Source organism: Leptonotus elevatus, chromosome 17, assembly GCF_054856555.1.
Source record: "Leptonotus elevatus isolate MCC_2025b chromosome 17, RoL_Lele_1.0, whole genome shotgun sequence".
Classification (NCBI taxonomy): domain Eukaryota; kingdom Metazoa; phylum Chordata; class Actinopteri; order Syngnathiformes; family Syngnathidae; genus Leptonotus; species Leptonotus elevatus.
The window spans coordinates 14,282,501-14,301,733 of NC_141255.1; the positions used below are offsets into that span (position 1 = coordinate 14,282,501).

The 19,233-nt window shown below is 42.3% G+C and overlaps 4 protein-coding genes across 5 annotated transcripts in view; 1 reads left to right on the top strand and 3 right to left on the bottom strand.

Annotated features, from left to right (window-relative positions):
* Positions 1–615: 615 nt before the first annotated feature.
* Positions 616–8,535, top strand: mest (mesoderm specific transcript). Its single transcript, XM_086059480.1, has 15 exons — positions 616–676; positions 940–1,116; positions 1,467–1,546; positions 1,647–1,724; positions 1,799–1,935; positions 2,592–2,650; positions 2,717–2,757; positions 2,855–2,925; positions 3,006–3,107; positions 3,527–3,603; positions 3,670–3,733; positions 3,804–3,935; positions 4,020–5,592; positions 6,730–6,967; positions 7,093–8,535. Exons 2-12 carry the CDS (start codon positions 957–959, stop codon positions 3,919–3,921), a joined length of 987 nt encoding a protein of 328 aa, XP_085915606.1. The 5' UTR covers positions 616–676; positions 940–956; the 3' UTR covers positions 3,922–3,935; positions 4,020–5,592; positions 6,730–6,967; positions 7,093–8,535.
* copg2 (COPI coat complex subunit gamma 2) lies at positions 3,988–10,993 on the bottom strand. Its single transcript, XM_086059479.1, has 24 exons — positions 10,854–10,993; positions 10,403–10,455; positions 10,238–10,318; positions 10,098–10,169; positions 9,954–10,033; positions 9,442–9,517; positions 9,275–9,367; positions 9,104–9,190; positions 8,863–9,020; positions 8,646–8,779; positions 8,503–8,570; positions 7,194–7,382; positions 7,024–7,119; positions 6,705–6,948; positions 6,546–6,621; positions 6,379–6,482; positions 5,424–5,549; positions 5,285–5,353; positions 5,039–5,220; positions 4,838–4,967; positions 4,669–4,766; positions 4,460–4,598; positions 4,283–4,381; positions 3,988–4,208 (listed from the first exon to the last, which is right to left on the bottom strand). Exons 1-24 carry the CDS (start codon positions 10,888–10,890, stop codon positions 4,078–4,080), a joined length of 2,622 nt encoding a protein of 873 aa, XP_085915605.1. The 5' UTR covers positions 10,891–10,993; the 3' UTR covers positions 3,988–4,077.
* Positions 10,994–12,737: 1,744 nt separating this feature from the next.
* ucn3l (urocortin 3, like) lies at positions 12,738–13,805 on the bottom strand. Its single transcript, XM_086059910.1, has 2 exons — positions 13,730–13,805; positions 12,738–13,536 (listed from the first exon to the last, which is right to left on the bottom strand). Exon 2 carries the CDS (start codon positions 13,511–13,513, stop codon positions 13,070–13,072), a length of 444 nt encoding a protein of 147 aa, XP_085916036.1. The 5' UTR covers positions 13,514–13,536; positions 13,730–13,805; the 3' UTR covers positions 12,738–13,069.
* Positions 13,806–14,510: 705 nt separating this feature from the next.
* col7a1l (collagen type VII alpha 1-like) overlaps positions 14,511–19,233 on the bottom strand; it is a 41,193-nt gene continuing 36,470 nt past the window's right edge. For both annotated transcript variants that reach the window (XM_086058792.1, XM_086058791.1), the window contains 8 exons: positions 18,971–19,033; positions 18,743–18,859; positions 18,253–18,330; positions 18,133–18,186; positions 18,004–18,052; positions 16,657–16,836; positions 16,178–16,234; positions 14,511–15,790 (listed from right to left, as the gene is read on the bottom strand). In XM_086058792.1, coding sequence (XP_085914918.1) covers positions 15,564–15,790; positions 16,178–16,234; positions 16,657–16,836; positions 18,004–18,052; positions 18,133–18,186; positions 18,253–18,330; positions 18,743–18,859; positions 18,971–19,033 — 825 coding nt within the window. In that variant the 3' untranslated portion in view covers positions 14,511–15,563. The remainder of the gene's footprint in view (positions 15,791–16,177; positions 16,235–16,656; positions 16,837–18,003; positions 18,053–18,132; positions 18,187–18,252; positions 18,331–18,742; positions 18,860–18,970; positions 19,034–19,233) is intronic.

Consider the following 19,233-nt stretch of genomic DNA (forward strand, 5'->3'; position numbering starts at 1 on the left):
CAAACAAAGGTCATTCACCAGTGTTTGGCTCAGTCGTCTCCCGTCTATACTTAAAAATACTAATTTTAATCATTATAATAAACCTCTAGCACCCACGCGACCCTTGTTAGGAGTAAGCGGTTAAGAAAATGGATGGATGAATATAATAGCCTTTATTGTTATTGTAGTGTACAACAAAATTGGAATGTTACTCTTTGGTGATCAAAACGCATACAAGGGTAACAGAAAAATGCAATAGAAGCAACTAGAAAATGTATCATGAATAAAATGTAATAAATTGAGATTAAATTAATTTACATGTTATAACGTGCATTAAAAATCAATCCGTTTTTTTTTAGTACATTCCCCTGAATTTGCAGCAGTTGGCCAATAGATGGCAGTAAAAGCTTTCTTGGACAACGCAGATCGTGTAATAAAAGAAGACGCACTCTCTATTCTTTAACAACTGGTGACATTTATCACGTAAAATCAAAATAAAAGTCAATATTAATATATTTTCAGATGTAATCTATAATTTGAGTATATATGAGTCCGTTCGTTCCTGCCTTTGGAGGTAAAAATCTTATGAAAAAATGTGGGATTTTGTAGTTCAGAAGAGTGAAACGTCTGTCGTCATGGTAGTCTTTGCCGCTATGGACGCTCGTCCAGGTCCGAAGGTCTTCACGTCTTGTTTGGAGTAAGCATTTCAAACCTTTTAAACTCTTAAGTGTTCTTATTTACACAACTTAGAACCATATATTATACTTTTGTGGCCTTCTGATTTGTTTTGTGTCGTTAGGGCTGTAGCAGTGTAAGTTTTTTTTTTTTAAATGATAGGTGCTAGTGCTAGCTAATGCTAATATAGCATTTGCGAGTGTCCGCACAAATGATTATGCGAGTGAAAGGAAATATCAGAAAATGCAATTGAAATGGTCCGCTGTTGTTTTGTACGTTGCACAGAATGAGCTGATGATGAAATGACAATGAAAGAGTGGTGGCTCCTCGTCGGCTTGCTGTGCATCCCGCTGCTGGCCGTTTACCTGCACATGCCGCCGCCTCAGCTGTCGGCTGCCTTGCTCAAGTGGCGCAACGCCGGCAAAGGCTTCACCTTTAGGGACAGACGCATCTTCTACACAGGTGAGCAACGTGTTTGTAGTGTCACTGGTGCTTGGAGTTATTGGTTTTAGGTGGTACTACTTGGTGTCAAAAGTTTGAAAAGCATATTTCAGGGAAGGACTGGCCATCGGAAATGTTGAACTCCAGTGGGCGTGGTCTGAGCGTTTATTTTTATTTTACATCTTTGTTAGCATTTTTCAACGTCTTAGGTATAGGTATTGTTTTGTTTTTGTTTTTTTATATACATGAGAAGTTTGACTGTCACCAACTCCCGGTCCTCCCCTGAATTACATAGAACTGTTTCATACTGTGAGGGAATAATGAATGTGCTATAACGTCAGGATGTGTATGTATGTGTCATCTCCAAACAGACTCTCACGGCGCTTTGGGAAGCTCCGATGTCGTTCTTCTCCTCCACGGCTTCCCCACCACCAGCTACGACTGGAACAAGGTCCGAACAACACAACAACACAATCCATTTGCAAATTATTATAATTTGTTGTAAGACTTGCGTGTGTGTGTGTGTCTCCGTTCGCTCTGTCGACATCCAGATTTGGGAGCCGCTCACCCAGCGATTCAACCGGGTCATAGCGCTGGACTTCTTGGGTTTTGGCTTCAGCGACAAGCCGGTCTGTGTGAATCTATCAAATCAATCAAAAAAGTAAACTTCATTGACGGGTTTTCCTGTCGCCTTGGCGCTCAGCGACCACACAGGTACTCCATCTTCGAGCAGGCCAGCGTGGTGGAGGCGCTGGTGGCGCACTTGGGTCTGGCCAACCAGCGCATCAACCTGCTGTCACATGACTACGGCGACACGGTGGCACTGGAGCTGCTTTACAGGTAAACTTCAAGATTGTAATTTTCTGCAGCTGTCTAAAAAATGATGCAATACCTCATGTTTTTAGTACCTGCACTTCTGTGCTGTTTGCCGATAGTTCGAATCCAAGTGTGCTTGCTTCAACTTGTTTTTTGTTACTCCTATAAAATAATGTATTTGTATGTGGAAAGCTCGACGAACATTCTTACTGTAGCATTCAATTTTTGGTTATCCACACAACAGTAGTAGAACCCAAAATATGCTCCAAATCTCAGTTGATTAATTAATAAGAAAATAATACTCTATATTATTGTACTTTATAAGCATGCACTCATGACAGAATGTAAAGAAATGGGTCGATTCAGTGGACATTGTGCTGCTCCTTTTGCCCACCTGGGGGCAGTATTGTACAGACACAGGCACCCACAAAGAAAAGTTTCACAATTGGCTCAATAAGCTGCACTTATATTCGTCAGTTTTCGCAAAGGATACAGAATATTCACCTAAGTGTTGTTATTATCTGTACATGTCTTTAGATATATAAATATTTATTTTTTCCATGTTTCAGTGTCTGTATCAAGTTACTTTATGCAGGTATTAAAGTCGGAATTGTGATATCGTGACAACACCAGTGTCCATATTTAATGTTTTACTACGATGCGCTTTTTCATCTGGACAGGAGTGACCAGAACCGCACGGGTCACCTGAACATCAACAGTTTGTGTCTGTCTAATGGAGGTTAGTGTGTTTGCGGTATCTTCTTCCATTTTCACAGTCACTGGTGCTGACTTTTGCTCCCCACAGGCTTGTTCCCCGAAGTCAACCACCCTCGGCTGCTGCAAATGGTCAGTCAGTCCCATCGCTCGCTCGCTCGCTCGCTCTTTCGACAAGCTTTCATTGCGCTTGTAATGTCTTACTGAGATCCATTGTGCCTCCCTCAAGCTCCTCAAGGACTCCACATTCCTGGCTCCGGTCCTCATGCGGCTCACCAACTACATGATCTTCCAAAAGGGGTCAGCAATGTTTTTGTTTTTCTATCCAAAGTCTCACACACACACAAAAATTACTAACTGGTTTAGTCTTTGCATGACAGAATCGGAGAGGTTTTTGGGCCGTACACGCAGCCGACAGATGCGGAGTTCTGGGACATGTGGACCGGTCTGCGCTACAATGATGGCAACCTTGTTTTGGACAGGTGTGTAAGAAAATATCACTATATATATGCAATATTTCTGTTCACACACACTAGCCTAACTTAATAAATTGATGTTTGCACTTTCCCCACCAGGGGGCAGTATACTAACATCACATTACTGCAGTAATAAGTCTTTTTTTTTTTTTTTTTTTTTTTTAAATAGAGGATTCAGAATGCAGGCCCATGAGTATTTGTGTATTGTCTGGCTACATGTGATGCGGTAAATGTCCATCACTGAATGGTTTAAGCATTCTTTGAAATAACATTTAGCAACTGTTGCAATATGAAGGTCCCTGCTACGTCCCTATTTTTATGTCCACCCAAAAAAAAAAAAACGTATCGGCCAAGCAACACCGTGTATTTGGAAAAATGTCATGCACTGTGCATGCATTTCTAAAATAAAAATATTTGTGTGTCAGTGTTCTACAGTACATCAACCAGAGGTTAAAGTACAGAGAGCGCTGGGTCGGCGCACTCACGTCCACCTTTGTGCCATGTAAGTGACATCACGCACAAAATGGCGTCCAAAGTGTTCGCTCTCCTTCCTGACTTCGTCTTTCAGTACACCTGATCTACGGCCCGCTGGACCCGGTCAACCCGCACCCACACTTCGTCCGCCTTTACCAGTGAGTTTTGCTCATCTTTTTCCTCGTGAGCACGGAGGTGACGCGTGTGCGCCGTTTGATGTTCCCGCAGGCAACTGGTGCGGAGGTCCACTGTCAGCGTGTTAGACGAGCACATCAGTCATTACCCGCAGCTGGAAGACCCCGCGGGTTTCCTCAAAGCTTACTTCAATTTTATTCACTCCTTCTGAACTTGACATGCAGAGTAAGCAAAGAAAGAGCTTGACGATGAAATAAATAGTTTTGTACAAAAAAGGTTTCCGGTGATCAGCGTTTATTTCTCTTGCAGATTCATGTTAAGTAGCAGACGTTAGATTTAGACAGCGGTAAAAGATAAATGTTACACTTCAGCCCACGGACGCCAGGATGACGTCGACAACCGTTTCTTCGTCGCTGCGAACCGTCACCTGCATGGTGACGCCGTCGGCCAGCGCCAGGCGAGCGCGGACAAGTGTGTCGTGACCTCCTCGGAAAACTCCTGGAAAGTGAGGCAAAAAATCTTTCAAACTTGAAACTTTTGTACATTTTTTGGGGGGGGGGGGTGAGACCCACCAGCAAGGAAGAGGATGTGAGAGTTCTTGTTTTCTGGCACTTTGTCCGAGCGCTCGCACGGCTGCATGCCCAGGAAGCTGACGATGTTCTTCACCGCCTCTGTAGGAGGATCGACAACATGGCATTGGATGAAAGAAGTAGTCGTGACGATTGTGACGTGCATTTTTTTCAGCGTACCATCTAAAGTGCGAACAGACGACAAGGCGAACGTCTCCTCCTTCTCAAACTCGTCTCCCACTTCTTCCCAGGCTGCTCCGAAGTTCGGCTTCAGTACCTTCTGGATGTGGTCCGCCACCGTCACTTCCAGGTCTTCCAGCTGCGGGAGACGAGCGCAGTGAGACCAAAGCGAGAACAAACAAAGCCGCTGTCGGCGCGCCGCTACTTACCACGTACTCGTCTTCGTAACCGTCGTCGTCCGGCTCTCCCGTGTTGGGGTCGCAGTCTCGGACCAGATACTTCATAGTGCAGCTAAACGTGCACGACACTGCAAACCGGCGTCATTATTGGATGATGCAATGTCACGAGCAGCCAATCAGAATGCGGCGTTGGTCTTACCGGCTGTCGGGTCGTCTTCGGGCAGGCGCACTAGCGTGTAGCAGGAGCCGGGCTGGCTGTACGGGAGGTTGGCGGCGGGAATGTAGTGAAGCACCTCGTAGGACTCGGACGGCTCCATTTGCACGAGAACCTGAAATGATGACGAACACCATTAGTCAACAGTGACTCAATCGTATTGTGATTAAATGTATGGCCTGGAACCTTCTGCAGAAGTTGGTCATTAAGCGTGTTGGTGCAGTCAAACTGGAAGACCATGTGCCTGGAGAAGGTGTGCTTGATGCAGCGCACCACATATTCCGTCTCGGCTTCCGTCAGCTGCACCTGCTCGGCCGACTTGAAGAGCGGGCCGAGACCTTGGAACTCCGGAATGGCCGCCAGTTGTTCTACAACGTTCCATTAGCGTCATTTAAAAAATAAATAAATAAATAAACAAACTAAAGCTCGCACCTTGATAAATATCCTGGCGTGACGGGGCCAACTTCTCTGGAAGCTTGCTGGTCGCCACTGGAGTGAGTTCTGAACGGAAACGACACTTTTCAAGGATCCAACCAGAAAATCGGAATCTGACTTGACTTGACTGACTGACCTGTTTTCTGTTCTGTGATGGGCGTGGTGGCGAGAGGAACCGCCTTCATGTCGAACGGCGTCTCCGAGGGATCCAGCGTGTACTGGTGCAGCGACTTCTCCAGACCGGGGATGGACACCGACAAGCCTCAACACAACAACGCGAGATGAATGCTGGGAGGACACTCAACGTAGGGCTGGGCAATTCATTTCATTGATCATACAGTTTTTGGGGTTTTTTTTATTATAAAAAATTATATACAAACTACAAAAAAAAACATATTTGAAAATATGCACACTGCTTAGACGTTTTGCCAATTTGACTGCAGGTTGGGAAAAAATGATTGAGAAATTTCCATGTTTATTTTAGTTAACAAAAAAAAAAAAATTCAAAAACAATTTTGTTAAAAAAATTAAATAAAAACAATTTCCTAACTATAATTATAGCGAAAATGTCCTTAGTTTTAGTCTTTAATAATAATTAATTAATTAATATGATAATTAATTTAATACATGAGCCTTTTATTTATATATATTTATTTCGATATTAACCGAAATAAAAACGTTTGAAAGTGTCACACAGATGTGATGTCATCTAAGCAGCAGCCAATACAAAAGCACCTTCAGATGACGTCGCTGCTAAGCGACAAACTTGCCTGCTTGACTTTTGGCTCCAATGGCTCAGCTTGCCTGCTTTTTCATTTAATTCAGCCGAAATGCAACGGTAAGAAATGTCTTACTTTTTCATATTACCATAGTGTTTAAGAAATATTCTGCACATTAAACAACAAATAATACTGAAACTAAAACTAAGATTATTTTTTTTTAACTAAAACTAATAAAAACTAGCAGAACCACCCTGAAAACTAATTAAAATGAACTAAATTTAAAAAACAAAACTCCAAATGAAATGAAAACAAACTAAAAATGAAAATTTCCCAACCCAAACTGAACGTAATCATTTGAGCTCATCTCACCATTGAAGATGTAGGCAGCATTGAGCGCCTTCTGCTTCTGCTGCAGCACGTTCATGTAGAATGTTGCTCTGTCACGCACTTCGTCGTCACTGTCCATCATGCACCTGCACAAACACCAGCTTTAAAGTGTGTCTGGTAGTTAAAAAACCCAAAACCAACGGAAGTACCTCTGCATGAGAACCAGAACACTTGGCAGCAGGTCGTCATTCTGAGCACCAAATTTGGCCAAAGCGCTAACCGCAGCTGATGAAGAAAAAAGAAAAAGAAAAGAGGCTTAAACCCAAAAGTGAGATTGTTTTATGTTGCCGTCGAGAAATGCGTCTAACCGGCTCGCACGGCCTCGCTCTCCAGCACCACCCTGTTGAAAATGAAGCGGATGTACTTGGACGGCTGCGGCGTGCGCGGGCCCTCTTTGCCCAGCAGGTGCAGGATCTTGGTGGCCAGCACCGTGTGCTCGCAGTCCTCGATGAACTCGCACAGGTGCGCCAGGCCCGTCTCTTTGCTCTCGGGGTTCTCCTCGATGATGCTGATGATGCAGTCCACGATGGCGCGCTTGTACTCAAAGCCGCCCTTCAAAAAGAAACCGCAGGTGAGCGCTTGTTTACATTAACTACGATTTTCCGGAGCACTTTCGTCGTCGCTTACGTCGTCTCTCAGCATGTTGGACAGGAAGTTCATCATCACGCTGTGTTTCCTGGGATACTTTTGACACAGGGCGCTGATGGCCTGCACCACCACCACCTGGAACGGCAAATCAAGTAAAGCAGTGCCCTGGATTCGTCGAGACAGTCGACCCCCGCCGCCAAAAGTCTCACCTTGAACTCGTCGGAGATCTCCGAGACGAAAGACGAGATCTGCTTCATGAGGCGGTCCACGCTGCTCTCGCTGCCCGTCTTCAGCAGCGTGGTGATGGCCAGCGTGGCGATGCTCCGGTTGGAGTCGGTGATCAGGTTCTCCAGGTCCAGGTTGCACGCCGTCACGGCAGAGGGGTGCTTCATCGCCACCTGGTGGCCGGGAGCGCGACACCAAACGTCACATCCACGCGCCAACTTGCAGCGAGGTCATCAATAGAGATAGGCCCAAATGTTTTTTTTTCAGGGCCGATGTCGATTAGTAGTGGTCAAGGAGGCGGTTAACTGATATTTGAAGATAATATTCATTTTCAGTAAAAAGGAGGGGGAAAATATTGGCGTTACAATTTTCTTGACTTTGTTGTAATGTCTTAAAGCATTAATGCTTAGTGAACAATTTTTCAGACTTTTCAAAATGTAGAATTTTTTTTATATCTTAGACAGTATACTTCATTTTAAATAATAAAAAAAAATGTTCAGGGAGCTCCCAAAATTATCAGTACGTCTTAAAAAGTAAATACCATGGCTTTTCCCAAAAGTAAGAAAAATGAAATATTAAACTTTCACATTTCTTTGTTGTAATGTCAAAAAAAAAAAAAAAAAAGGGTTGAGCAGCATCTCTTATAAAGTTAACAGATTAAAATGCTTTACCTTTTATCGGCCCTCAGCAAGGTTATTTTAGTTAAGTAAAACTAACGAAAAATTCAAAAAACAATTTCGTTAACAACATAAAATAGAAATGAAAATGCTTTTTAAACAACGAAAAACTAACTGAAACTACATTTTATGTTTACAAAACTAACTAAAATTATAGTAAAAATGTCCTTTGTTTTTGTCTTTGGTAATTAATTTAAGGCATGAGCCTTTGGGGATGATTTTAAATGTTTCAAGTAGATTTAATTTGGTATTAACCGGAATAAGGACGTTTGAAAGTGTGTCACACAAAAGTGACGTCATCTAGCAGCAGCCAATAGAAAACCACCTTCAGATGACGTTGTTCCCATGGTGTTACTTAAATATTGCGCACAAGTAATAAACATTTTTTTTAAACTAAAACTAACACTGAAACTAACTAAAACCAAGCATTTATGAAATAACTAAAACTAATAAAAACGAACAATACCACCTTGAAAACTAACTGAAAAAACGAAATAAAAAATCAAATGAAAAATTCCAAAACTACAATAACCCTGACCGTCAGATTTTGAAAAAAAAATACCGATATTCGTTAAAGCCCAATATCTGTGCTGGTCTATCCCTAATCATCAAGTACCTTGTTGAGGGTCCTGACTGCCGCGTATCTCAGTGCAGCTTTGGGTGAGCTGCAGAAGAGCTGCAGCACTTCACAAAGAAAATAAAAACAATTAAGAACTCACTCATGTGGGCAATTTTGTTTTGTTGTGTATGCGAACCTACCGGACACAGCGGGGGCCAGCTCCCGGGCGGTGCAGTTGGGCATGTGCACAATGGCGGAGGCGGCCTCGTACACGACCATCTCGTTCTTGTTCCTCAGGCAGCTCTCGATGAAGTCAAACAAGGGGCTGTCGTGCCTGCGCGCATGCACCGATCAAATATCGCGACATCAAGGATGAAAACAAAGACTGCGTGAACATTTTAGCATCCTCTCTCTCACCCTCCTTCCGTCTCATCCAGAAGCTTGCTGGCGATGCGGATGAGCATGCAGTAGGCGAACGGCGACTTGAGGCCCGACTTTGTGAACTTGTTGAGCATCTTTGTGACGGCCAGGCGGTCGTTCTTCCTCAGGTGGTACAAGAGACCCAAAGCGTGGTACTGCAACACAACGTTACAAGTTGACGCTGACATCAAGTGTACGACGTCCAGGTAAGCACAGCAGCTTTTTGGCGTGTTCCCACCTGAACCATGATGTTATCGCTCGAGGCCGCCTCCTGCGCTTCGTTCACCCAACGTTTCACCACATCGTAGCTCATCTTCACCATGTGCTGAAACCATCAAATGATGACTGGTCAAAACATGACATCGTAATTGCACATGTGAGCGTTGACCCCCCCCCGGGCGCGTCTCACCAGTGAGGAGACCAAGGCCGAGCTGGACACGCTCGGCACCTTGTCGACGATGGCCTGCTTCATGTATCTCTCGATGGCTTGCAGCATGGTGGTCTGAGACACGTGGTGACAGAGTCAGCATTCTTGTTTTTTTTTTTTTTCCAACCCACATTTGGTAGACATCTTACATCGGTGATCCTGCAGAGGGCTCTGATAGCTGGTCCTCTGTACACGTCATCCTTGCCAGTCATGTCTTTGGTCAGGCTGCATAATGGCACCATTATTATTTAACTCATTCGCTACCATTGACACCTTTCAACGTCAAAAATTCATTTGAACTATTTCTATTAGTTAAAAAAATGTTAAATAGAGTATGAAAAACTAGAATTTTTTTTATTAATCTTTTTTTTTAACCAAAAGATTACAAAAATTAGGAGCGTCAGGCGATTACATTTTTTTATTGTAATTAATCGCATGACTTCAATAGTTAACTCACAATTAATCACTCATTTTATATCTGTTCTAAATGTAAAAAAAAATTCCCTAGGTTTTCATACTCTTGTTAACAAAAGTGGAAAAATATTAAATACATTAAAAAAACTCATATGAATAGTTCAAATGAATTTTTGACATCTATAGCCGTTAATGGCAGTAAATGAGTTAATATAGCGTCCACAACCGAATGTAATAATAACCGAACCTGCTGGTGACAATGATGACGTCCTCAGAGATGTTGGCCATCTCCTTGATGGTCAAGTAGCACATCCTCCTCAAGGTTTGCTAATAGGACAAAACCAAATTTATAGTTGAAGAGAACACTTTAAAATTGATTATTTGATCTTACGTCATTGGACTGGAAGAGCCTGGTCATAGCAAAGAACGCCTCAGTGGCTTCAGTGGTCCCAAAATGTTCACCCTAAAACGATAAAAGCCCACCATGTGAGATGAGGTGCAAAAATGTACATTGAAAAAAAAAAACGCTACCTGGTTGAGCAGGTAAATAATCTTGGTGAGAATGTGCAGGCATCTCCGCGGGTTGATGGGCGTCTCGTTGAAGATGCGAGCCTGTGGAGAAAATGAGAATCATTCACACACATATCATTATTAATTCCGTTTAATCACGAATAAATACACAAATTGGAAACGTACCTCTTGCAAAACGGCACTCTTCTCCAGATGCTGGAAAGGGTTTGAGCCACTTCCTGGAGGAAAGCGGGAAAAGCATATCAGGAGGACGTGGCAAACAGTAGTGGAATACTTTTAATGTGTAATTCTGATTTAATAACGCTATTTTAACGCACCATTACTTAACGGTATATGCAAAACTGACCCCAAAGTAACGCCTTTAGCTATTCTTACCGTATAACAATTACACATTACAAAGTACATTAAAAGTGACAGTTGCATTTACCATTATATGGTTCCAATTAATACTTTAAAGCGACATTTCCGCTCGCATTGTGACGTTAAGTCAACCGATCGCTCATATTCAGCTTGCATGCTAGCAATCTGTTAGCACGCCAAAAGCGAGCCTCCATGTTATGAAACTTACTGATCGTAGTCGCCATTACGAGACCAAAGGAGAACGTTCATCACTCACCGGACTCTTCGTCTTTTTTGTCAAACTTCTTGATCATCGTGTCGAAATTCGCTGACGAGCAGCAGACGCACAATGTAAACGGAATGCTAACAAAACCGTCCACGTAGTCACAACTTAATGTACTTCCGGTGAAGACGTCATGAAATGAAGTTTCCCCCCCCCCCACCCTGATGTCAAAACTTTATTGAAAAAGTAAGACGTAACATATTCGTGCATTATTAAAGAGTTAGAACGCAAATATTGAAATATTAAAACGAGACAGCAATGCAACGTTTACTCAATTTGTAAATAAGAAATAACTGGATCCGCGTTGTTCCATGCGTTCTTAAACAACACAATATTATGGGATGTGTGCTGTTATGTATTATTCAAATAGAAATGGAAACAGTGAAAATATTTGAACATTTTCTGCTAAAGGGGGCGTGGCCATCTTCCTTTGAACCTTAATATCTCAGAGAAACTTCTGGGCCAATTTTCGCAAAATGGGTATTGTTGGAAAGGGATATCAACGAGGATTCCAAGTTTGCAATGATTTAGAAGATTGGTGCATATTTTAGTAACCTTTTGTTTTAGTTTTGTTTTAATCTACGGTAAACTAAAATCTTCTAATTGACCTTGTGGATCACGTGACTATTTAAAAAAAAAAGAAATATAATCTCTCACATGTTCTCTAAAACAGGTTTCAGAGAGGAATGTTTGTTTGTTTGTTTGTTTGTTTGTTTAGCAGCGTTCATTTAAGTCATTGAGTGTTGAATATTCATTCAGGATTTGCCAAAGCAGTTATCATGACGGGCCAGCGGGTGGCGCTAGTATGCAAAGCAAGGGCCGTTCAACAAGCAAAAGAAATGGTTTTGGGACGCTACCTTTGACGCCACCACTGACCTGTATATATTACTGGGTAGCTGATAGGCCAACACTTTTGAAGCCGCGAGGCTGTCATATTAATACTCCCAATAAACATTTGAGATAGTACTTAGTAGAAATAGCATGATTTATGATGTTTTAAATTTGTTAAACATAAACAAGAGGACTTTGGACATTTTACAACTTGCCTTAAATACATGTATAAATTATATGCTTAATGATGTTTCCAGGAGATAACTTGTATATATTTTTGTAGTTAAATATTATGCCTGTAATTCAACAAAAGATGCCCCCGCCTTATACCAAGAGCCTACGAGCTGTATATTGATATCTGTACGTATACGTACAGTCTGTTCAGGAGACGGGAGGAGAAGATGGCCGCCCTGTGGCTTCAACGGCTTGCACGGGCGTGTATGGGCTAGCTATCGGCTATCCAGAAATATATACAGATCAGTGGTTCCAAGTTATCGCTTGTTCCGTCACATGAATGTAGTTACTCGGATTTGCCACAAGATAGCAGCATATCTTGGTTATATTTCCTCTTACCTTTGTCTTCTCAACCAGACTTCATCATGACTTGTTTTGAAAATGCAGTCGACACTACTTGTCAGTGCGACTCATTGTTTTGAAATTAAACACTAAAGACCATGTATTACAAAGAGACTTTAGTTTGTTGCGTCTGCTTTATTTGGAGAAAATATTTTGAGTATAAAAATAACACATCTGATGAGTACACGGATATTCCCATGCATTTTTCAATTGACGGCTTTTGTGCGCTCCGGGGAAAAACTTGCAAACAATAGCGCTTAAATCAGGGTTTACCAATTCCGGTCCTCGAGGTCCAGAGTCCTGCAGGTTTGAGATGTTTCCACTTACCAACACACCTGATACAAATGATCAGGATCATTATCAGGCATGCTGATGAGCTGATTATATGAATCAGGTGAGCTAGTGGGCGGAAACATCTAAAACGTGCAGGACTCCGGACCTCGAGGACGGAATTGGTGAACTTGGCTTAAATGAATGGGGGGGAAATGAAGATGAAGGGAGAAAAAACAGATAGGAAAGTGCTAAATAACACAAAGGATGTCGGCTTTAGTCTTAAAAAAAAACATTCATATAGAATCAGACAATGTGTTAACCAAGATGCTTTGTTGACTTCATTTAATCGATAATTGTCAATACTGTGATTTGACGGTCTCACCTTAACTATAATAAAGTCACTATCTGGCCATTTTTCAGTGAGGCGTCAGTATGGAAGTCATACTCGTCTCCAACAACACAATGCGACCGCAAATGGAGAAAAACAAGTGGTCAAGTTCCTTTGAAAATGCAAAGCAAAAGTGTGTACGTCACTTCCTCCGGCCGATGCGAGCAAACAGACGCGCGTTCTCGGCCGCCTTTGCGCGCAGGTTCTGGGCTTTGGCCACGTCGAAGAGCACGTTCATGATGTTGGTGGGCACGTCCAGGGATAGAGTCAGCTGGCTCCTGCGCTCCTCTTTGCCGCCGTTCCGCAGCAGAGAGCCGCGGAGCTTGGCCCGGCTCTGGAAGCGCGACTTTGTCAGGTTGGAAGTCCTTCTCTCCCGGCTCGCCGACTCCTCGGACGCGGAGGCGGCCAGGTACTCCGCGGAGGAGCGCAGCAGGGGGCCCCAGCCGTCCTCGGGGGACAAGCCGCCGCCGGCCATCTGGTGGTCGCAGAGGAGGTCGGAGCGGCCGTGGGCTAGGCGGAGGCACAGGCTGGAGGAGGGCGAGCACAGGACCGAGAGCAGCAGCAGGGTTTTCAGGGACGACAGCATCGCGTGCGTGGGGTGGTCCTCTGCTGCATACGGCGCAAGTTGCAGGACACTTTATTAGGCACAATTTGTTCAAACTACAACCACTATAAATATCCTTGTTACCAAGCAAAAATAATCAAAACAGATTTGTAAAGGCACACTTTTAAAAATTTGCTATTTTGTCAAAGTCTCACCTAATAAAGTGTAGCTAAATAAGTTATTCAGTGTTAAACTTACCACACGAATCAAAGCAAACAATGCAGTCTTTCCCAAAATAACGGAAACAATCCAGATTGAGTGGCGAGTCGCACTTTGCACCTTCGTTTACCGCCGCCTTCCATTTAGTAGCGGCTGTGACGTCTTTGGTGTGACGCAAACGTCTGCCACGCCCCTCATAAATGAACACAACCCACTGCTAAACTTCGGCTCATTAATGGATGGATAATTGGAATAAATAAAATAGGCACTTTTCATGTTTCAGCACCACGGACAGCGTTGGGACTCCGACAAAAACAGTTGGCTAAAAACAAACAAAAAAACCCACAACTTTTTCTTTATACATCCAAAATACAGTTCAGTTGTACTTACAATGACTTTTAGGTCCAATACATTTGACCAAATGCATTTTACCTTTAACAACTTTTTGTAACTTTTATTTAGGTACATTTTTATTTAGGTTGCGTTTCACTTGGACTAAAGTTGGGCTGGGCCGCCATCTATGGACGAAGACACGAGTTCCATCCTCACGTCAACTTCTCCACCCGGCAAACAGTTGACTCAACGTGATTTTAACACATTAGTTTTTCGGGCGGCGATTTCTGCGGTCAAGATGTAGTTTAATGAGCGCGGCGGGAATAATAACCACACCGAGGCGGTGACATGCGTCCTCCCCCACGTTCGCTGGGTAGGGGGGGTGATGACTTATGCCTCTTCAACTTTAATGGCGGGGACATTTTGCGGCTTTGTTCGGGTTCCCCATCACATCACGCACTCGTGGAAAATACTCGTGCGGAGTCACTCACATTAAATGACGTGCCTTTTATTTCCAAGTGAAGATGAACGTCCATCACTCATTACCTCCCCCAGGGAAGCCTCATGCTTGTTTTTCAATATGTGGCAAGATTACATGAACAATAGATGGCCAACATACAGAATGTGACAGTTTACCCAAAGACCCAGAGGAGGCTCAATGTCACTGCCCTTCCCCCCAACATTTTTACCAAAAAGGAATATTATATTTGAGTTACGTGTTTTATGTTTGACTATTTCTATACAATACTTTAGGGTTCTTTTTCAAATGCATTTTAAATACAGAGATTGAACGTTTTCATAAATGGAATAAAAATAAGTTAACATTTTTTTTTATTGAAACTAACTGATATTTGTAATTAATAACAGCAAAAAAACTTTTGTTTTAAAATGACACACAAGGAATATATATATATATATATATATATTTTAAAACTAAACGTGAAAAAACAACAAAAACAAATACACTTAAAGAAATCCAGGTCAATTTGAAACACAAAAGTCCAACAATATACAAAATAACTACAATTAAGATATTTCACAATAAACAAATACTGAAACTAGTAAAAAAATATTAAAAAAAACTAGAATAATGCATGTTAAAAAATGATTAAAAAACTAACAGATACGCTTAAAGAACTAACTCAATCTTAGTGAATATAAAACAAAAGTAAAAATAAAATAAAAATAAATATTTCATATAAAAGACAAAAACAAAAACAAAATGAAGCATGTTTGAACAAAAATAAAAATAAAAAGATAAAAACTAACAGTCACACTCAAAGAACTAATGAAAATCTAAGTGGATAAAAAAACAAGTCTAAATAAAATAAAAAATAACCCTCATGAAAACTCCAAAGCAATTATAATCCCGGTGACGCGACACACCAGGAAGCTGAAGGAGTGTTGACCGTCATTGAATATAATCACACGGATACAAATAAGAATCCTGTACAGTCCAAAGCGCTTCCTCATGTCCAGGCACCGCAAAACAATCAAACATGTTCATAAAAGTCCATTTGTGTGATTTGACTGGATTTCTTCACGCCGTTTTACCTCCTCGGTCGCGCTTGTCCGTGGGCCCGCAGTAATGGCGGCATTCACGTCGCGACGGGAAGCGGTTGCGGTTGCCGCCACAGCCGCCGTACACGAAGGGCCGGCACTCGCCCGCCCCGGCGTGGAAGTACCACAGGAGGACGTAGTCGGAGCACCGGCCCTCCGACATGGGCTCCAGGCAGCGCTCGTCAGACCGCGGCGGACAAAAAGGATCTTGTGGGATACAAGTTGGAAATGCAAGATTAGAAATGTTTGATAGAAGTTTTTTTTCAAACAGAGTACTTATGAGTACTTGAAATAAGGCTGGTGGGTATTGGTCTCGCCCATCCCAAGATATGATATTTAATAATTGCTCTCAATCATACCGAGAGCGGCTTGTGATAGCGTGTTTGTTTCTAGCATGTAAGTCAAAAATATTAGCAACATCCCTTAGCAGGATGCAGTGCACTTTTACAATCCTCAATGTTGTTTTAATGAACTTCTTACTTACCGAGTTATGTCAGCGCAGTCAAAAAGTAGCACACGGGCCCATCAAACATTGATGGATTGCGCTTTTTGGTGGATTCCAAACAGGAAGTAGAAGAAGAAAGCGAGACTCACCAGAGGATCTCCTTCCAAAAAGTTGTCTTTTTTCCCTCTGGAGTGGCTCCACGCCATCTAAAAGAAAAATTGTTGCTCTACTTCCGATTATTGCTTCCAAGAATCATCAAGCAAATGTTGCCAAACAATTCAAACAAACTTACAATTCTAGTCTTGACATATTGTGTTATATAAGCTCAAAGCTGAATGATTTTTTCCCCCCTCTCAATATTGCAATTGCGATTGAACACGCAATTATTTTTTCTTCTCATGTATGTAGTTGGAAAAGTTGACTGTTGAGTAGTTGAATCAATGTGGCAAATGTTAGCAGGATGTCATTGAGTGGGGCAATGGCATTCTTTTGAAGCCACTAAATTGGGCTGCAGATTGATCTTGCGCTACGGGGAAGCGAGTGGGTGGGGGGTGTTGTGCACTCGCTAATGAGCATTCTGAAATGTGCCGTCGTTTCTTGCGTCACGTCGATCTCGGGGACGACTTGCCTTGCTCGCCGGTGCCGTTTGCTGGGAATCGTCTCCGAATCTTCATTGGGTCCTCCGCGTTGGTGGAGTCTTCCACCACCTCCTCCTCCTCCTCTTCTTCCTCGGCGAGGTCGTGCGGGCCTGCGGGCGCCAACCTCCCGTCGGGATCCACCGACTTCACCATCAACTTGTACTCTAAGCCTGCCGTCAAACACGCACACAACGTGCGACACAAGCCTTGATAAGGTGACATCATCCGATATTTCTTATAATCATGATCAAATATCCCCTTTATTTGACCATGTGTGTTTGCATGTATTTATCTCTATGACAACACTGGTGTGTGTTTGTGTGGTCTAAAACAGGGGTCGGCAACCTGCGGCTCCTCCTACTTATAGATCTCTTAAAAAAAATACAAATAAAAAAACTTCATAGAAATTAATTTTAATTTTTTTATTCTTTAAATGAATTAATGATTTTGATTTTTAAAAATTGAATAATTAAGTATTAAAAAAAAATCAGATTCCATATTTTCAAGTTGTCAGAAAGAGAGAGATGAAAAAATACATGAATAAGTAAAAAAAAAAATTACTAAAAATTTCCAAAAAGTAACAGGAAAAGCAGAAAATTACCATGAAATGTCCATGAAATTGCCCATTTTGTTTTTAAAAAGGAAAAAAAAGAAATAAAATGTTTAAAAATAAACTGTAAAATCCCTGGAAATTGTCAAAAATGTCCACAACATTGCCAAAAAAGTCTGAAAATTGATTTAAGAAAAGGTAGGAAAGAAAGTGTTCAAAATATAAAATAAAAAAAAACAAGAAGGAATCCCAAAAATGACCATAAAATATCCACAAAATTGCCATAAAGGTTAGAAAATTGATAGCAAAAAAGGCAGAATTTTTTTCTAAAATAGCCATAAATTTTTCAAAAAAAGAATGAGACAGAAAATAACCATAATATATACATAAAACTGTCAAAAATGTAACAAATTTGACAGAAAAGCAGAGAAACTGAAAACGTATGAAAAACGGAGCATAAAAAATTACACACATAAAAATTTAAAAACAAAATGAAAGATGTTTACGTTTACTAACACACTATTTCCATCATCACAATCTTCAAATGTTTTGTGGCCCCAGAAAGATTTTTGGCTATTTATTTGGCTTCAAATGGCTCTTTTGACAGTATAGGTTGCCTACCCCTGGCCTGACAGAACACAACAGATGGTCCCAAACACACGGGTGCCATGTTGCTGCCACAGGAGCTCTTGCGCACTCACACACACGGTCACGTTTTGGCTCACTCACAAAAAAGCAAGAGTTCGCCGTGTACTAGTGACACCATTACACACACACACACACTTACCACACTTGTCCATCACCTCCTGGATGACGAGATTCTTCACTTCATGAGCCTTCACACAGATGAACATAATCAGTGTGTATCTTCAGGAAATGTGTGTATGACAGAAAATGTGTGTGTGTGTGTGTGTACCGAGAGGCCGGGCTCCCCCTTGTCGCCTTTGGCTCCTCCGATTCCCAGCATACCCTACAGGGACATCCAGTATACTCAGAAAGCAAAATGTGTGTGTGTTTTGCATTGCGAGCCACTCACAGTCTGGCCTCTGAGTCCGAGGCTCCCGGGCGGCCCTCGTTGACACGGCTGTGCTTTTCCTCTGCGGCCCCTCACGCCCTTACAGTGAAAAAGCACACGCCCGTTAAAGCCGTCCCTGCACACAGCGTGAAATGCGGCCAATTATCGCCGTCGTGACAAAATCCTCGTTAGACGAGTGCAGACACTTGTGTGGGGCGCGCGTCCTAATTGTAGCTGCGAGTAGCTAACTGATGAGGGACGGACGACTTTTATCTTTTGACACTCAAACTTATCTTTAGAGACCAAAAAACCTCTGTCAAATAAATCTGATATTCTTTATTGCTTGCTTTGGTTAAAAAATACATGGCGAGAGGACTGTTCCCAAAACAATTTGCATATTGAGGAGGATTTTTTTTTGAACGGTCACATTGTTTATTATGACTTGCTGCTATATAAGATGGACCTATTGTGGGTGTGTTGACTGCATTTATGCCCTCACTAATGATTATACCTTGGCTCCAGGGTCCCCACTGGGTCCCGGGCCCCCTGGTGGTCCTCCGCCTCCACCCTTTCCAGGTCTTCCTAGCGAGCCCTTGAATCCTGGGAAACCTGGGAAACCGGCCACGCCCTCCACGCCAGCAGACACAAACGCACGCACTCACCTAACGGGGCCTTTTCTTGCATTCTTGTGGCATTTTTGACTAAATGTTCCAATAATCATTTTGTTTATGTAACAAACCTTGCCCCCATTTCCTCCCGTGTCACCGCTGACGCCATTGATGCCGGCGTTGCCTTTGTCGCCCTGATGGAACACAATACTAGTGATGGCAAAATGAAGCTTCATGAAGCACTTGTAATATTTTTTGACTCCCCTAGATGGTGCTCTTGATTTAAATATAAAGGCTAGTGCAAAGGAAATTGATTACATTTCCACTGCATCTTTCAACCAAGAGTGGCATCTAGAGGAGTCAAAAAATATTACAAGTGCTTCATGAAGCTTCA

Excerpts from the sequence above, each read along its gene's own strand:
- copg2 (XM_086059479.1), bottom strand. The coding sequence starts at position 10,890 with ATGATCAAGAAGTTTGACAAAAAAGACGAAGAGTCCG. Across the intron at positions 10,319-10,402 it reads AGAGTGCCGTTTTGCAAGAG|GCTCGCATCTTCAACGAGAC; the intron begins GTACGTTTCCAA and ends TTTTCTCCACAG. Across the intron at positions 5,354-5,423 it reads CATCACAGAACAGAAAACAG|AACTCACTCCAGTGGCGACC; the intron begins GTCAGTCAGTCA and ends GTTTCCGTTCAG.
- mest (XM_086059480.1), top strand. The coding sequence starts at position 957 with ATGACAATGAAAGAGTGGTGGCTCCTCGTCGGCTTGCTGTGCATCCCG. Across the intron at positions 2,651-2,716 it reads TTTGTGTCTGTCTAATGGAG|GCTTGTTCCCCGAAGTCAAC; the intron begins GTTAGTGTGTTT and ends TGCTCCCCACAG. Across the intron at positions 2,926-3,005 it reads TACATGATCTTCCAAAAGGG|AATCGGAGAGGTTTTTGGGC; the intron begins GTCAGCAATGTT and ends TTTGCATGACAG.
- ucn3l (XM_086059910.1), bottom strand. The coding sequence starts at position 13,513 with ATGCTGTCGTCCCTGAAAACCCTGCTGCTGCTCTCGGTCCTGTGCTCG.